Source organism: Eimeria mitis, genomic scaffold (genome assembly GCF_000499745.2).
Source record: "Eimeria mitis Houghton genomic scaffold, Emh_scaff3718, whole genome shotgun sequence".
Classification (NCBI taxonomy): Eukaryota; Apicomplexa; class Conoidasida; order Eucoccidiorida; family Eimeriidae; genus Eimeria; species Eimeria mitis.
The window spans coordinates 4,019-4,949 of record NW_013572061.1 but is presented as its reverse complement, the minus strand read 5'-3'; the positions used below and the strand labels follow the sequence as shown (position 1 = coordinate 4,949).

The 931-nt window shown below is 51.6% G+C and overlaps 1 protein-coding gene across 1 annotated transcript in view; it reads right to left on the bottom strand.

Annotated features, from left to right (window-relative positions):
• The window catches only part of EMH_0068830 (uncharacterized protein), a gene marked incomplete at both ends in the record, with an annotated part of 2,363 nt that overhangs the window by 713 nt on the left and 719 nt on the right, over positions 1-931 (bottom strand). The window contains one exon of the mRNA XM_013498802.1: positions 217-931. Coding sequence (XP_013354256.1) covers positions 217-931 — 715 coding nt within the window. The remainder of the gene's footprint in view (positions 1-216) is intronic.

The following is a 931-nucleotide window of genomic DNA, read 5'->3' as shown; positions in this document are numbered from 1 at the left end:
TAAGGCTTTTCGTTTCAGTTCCATTTTTTCTTCATATTGATCATATTGATGCCTCCATGGATCATATGTAGGTGAAAGGAAAGGTCTAGGAGAGTATCGCGAGCAGAAGAGTTTCCGTTTCAGCTTCACAGTGACAGCAGGCGACAGCCGCTTTCCTTGCTTGAGCAAGCTTATAGCTCTGCTGAGTTGTTCTACAAGTTTTGCATTGAAACTAACCTGAATAACATTACTGCGATCACCCTGTGACGACCACTCATGCGGCACCGTGTCAACCAGCTCCCTGAACCAGTCATCTGTTGGTGGCTGCCGCAGCAGATGCAGAACACTGACGATGAGATCAAAGGCGAGGAAGCGGACGCCGATGCGAGCCATTGCAGATGAAGCATTCATCTTTACTACGGGTTCAGTTTGGAAATTTAATAAATGCATAACTAATTTTTCTGTTGTGAACTTCAACTGCTCCAGCATATCGAGTGATAGTAAAGGATGCCACAGCGTCTGCTGAGCCTGCACTAGCAGCGGCGCAGCCCACCGCGCACCAAACATTATCATCGGTGCATCTCTCGTTATAGTTAGCGGGGTCATAGGCCCGGGAACGATGCGGGGTAACCTATAGAAGGGGTGCATCCGCGACACTGCATCCGGGCCGATTTCTAGTGCTGCTGCTTCTTCTTCTGCTGCTTGTTTTGCTGCTTCTTCTGCTGCTGCTGCTAGTGCTGCTGTTGCTGCTGCTGCTGCTGCTTCTGCTGCTGCTCTTGCTGCTGCTCCTGTTGCTTTTTCTGGTGCTGCTCCTGGGGCTGCTTTTCCTGCTGCTGCTGCTCCTGCTGCTGCTCCTCCTGCTGCTGTTGGTTGTGCTGTTGGTCGTCTTGGAGTCAGCAGTGCAGCAACAAGTGCACCCGGCCTCTCGGTTGGTGCTGCTCCTCCTGCTTCC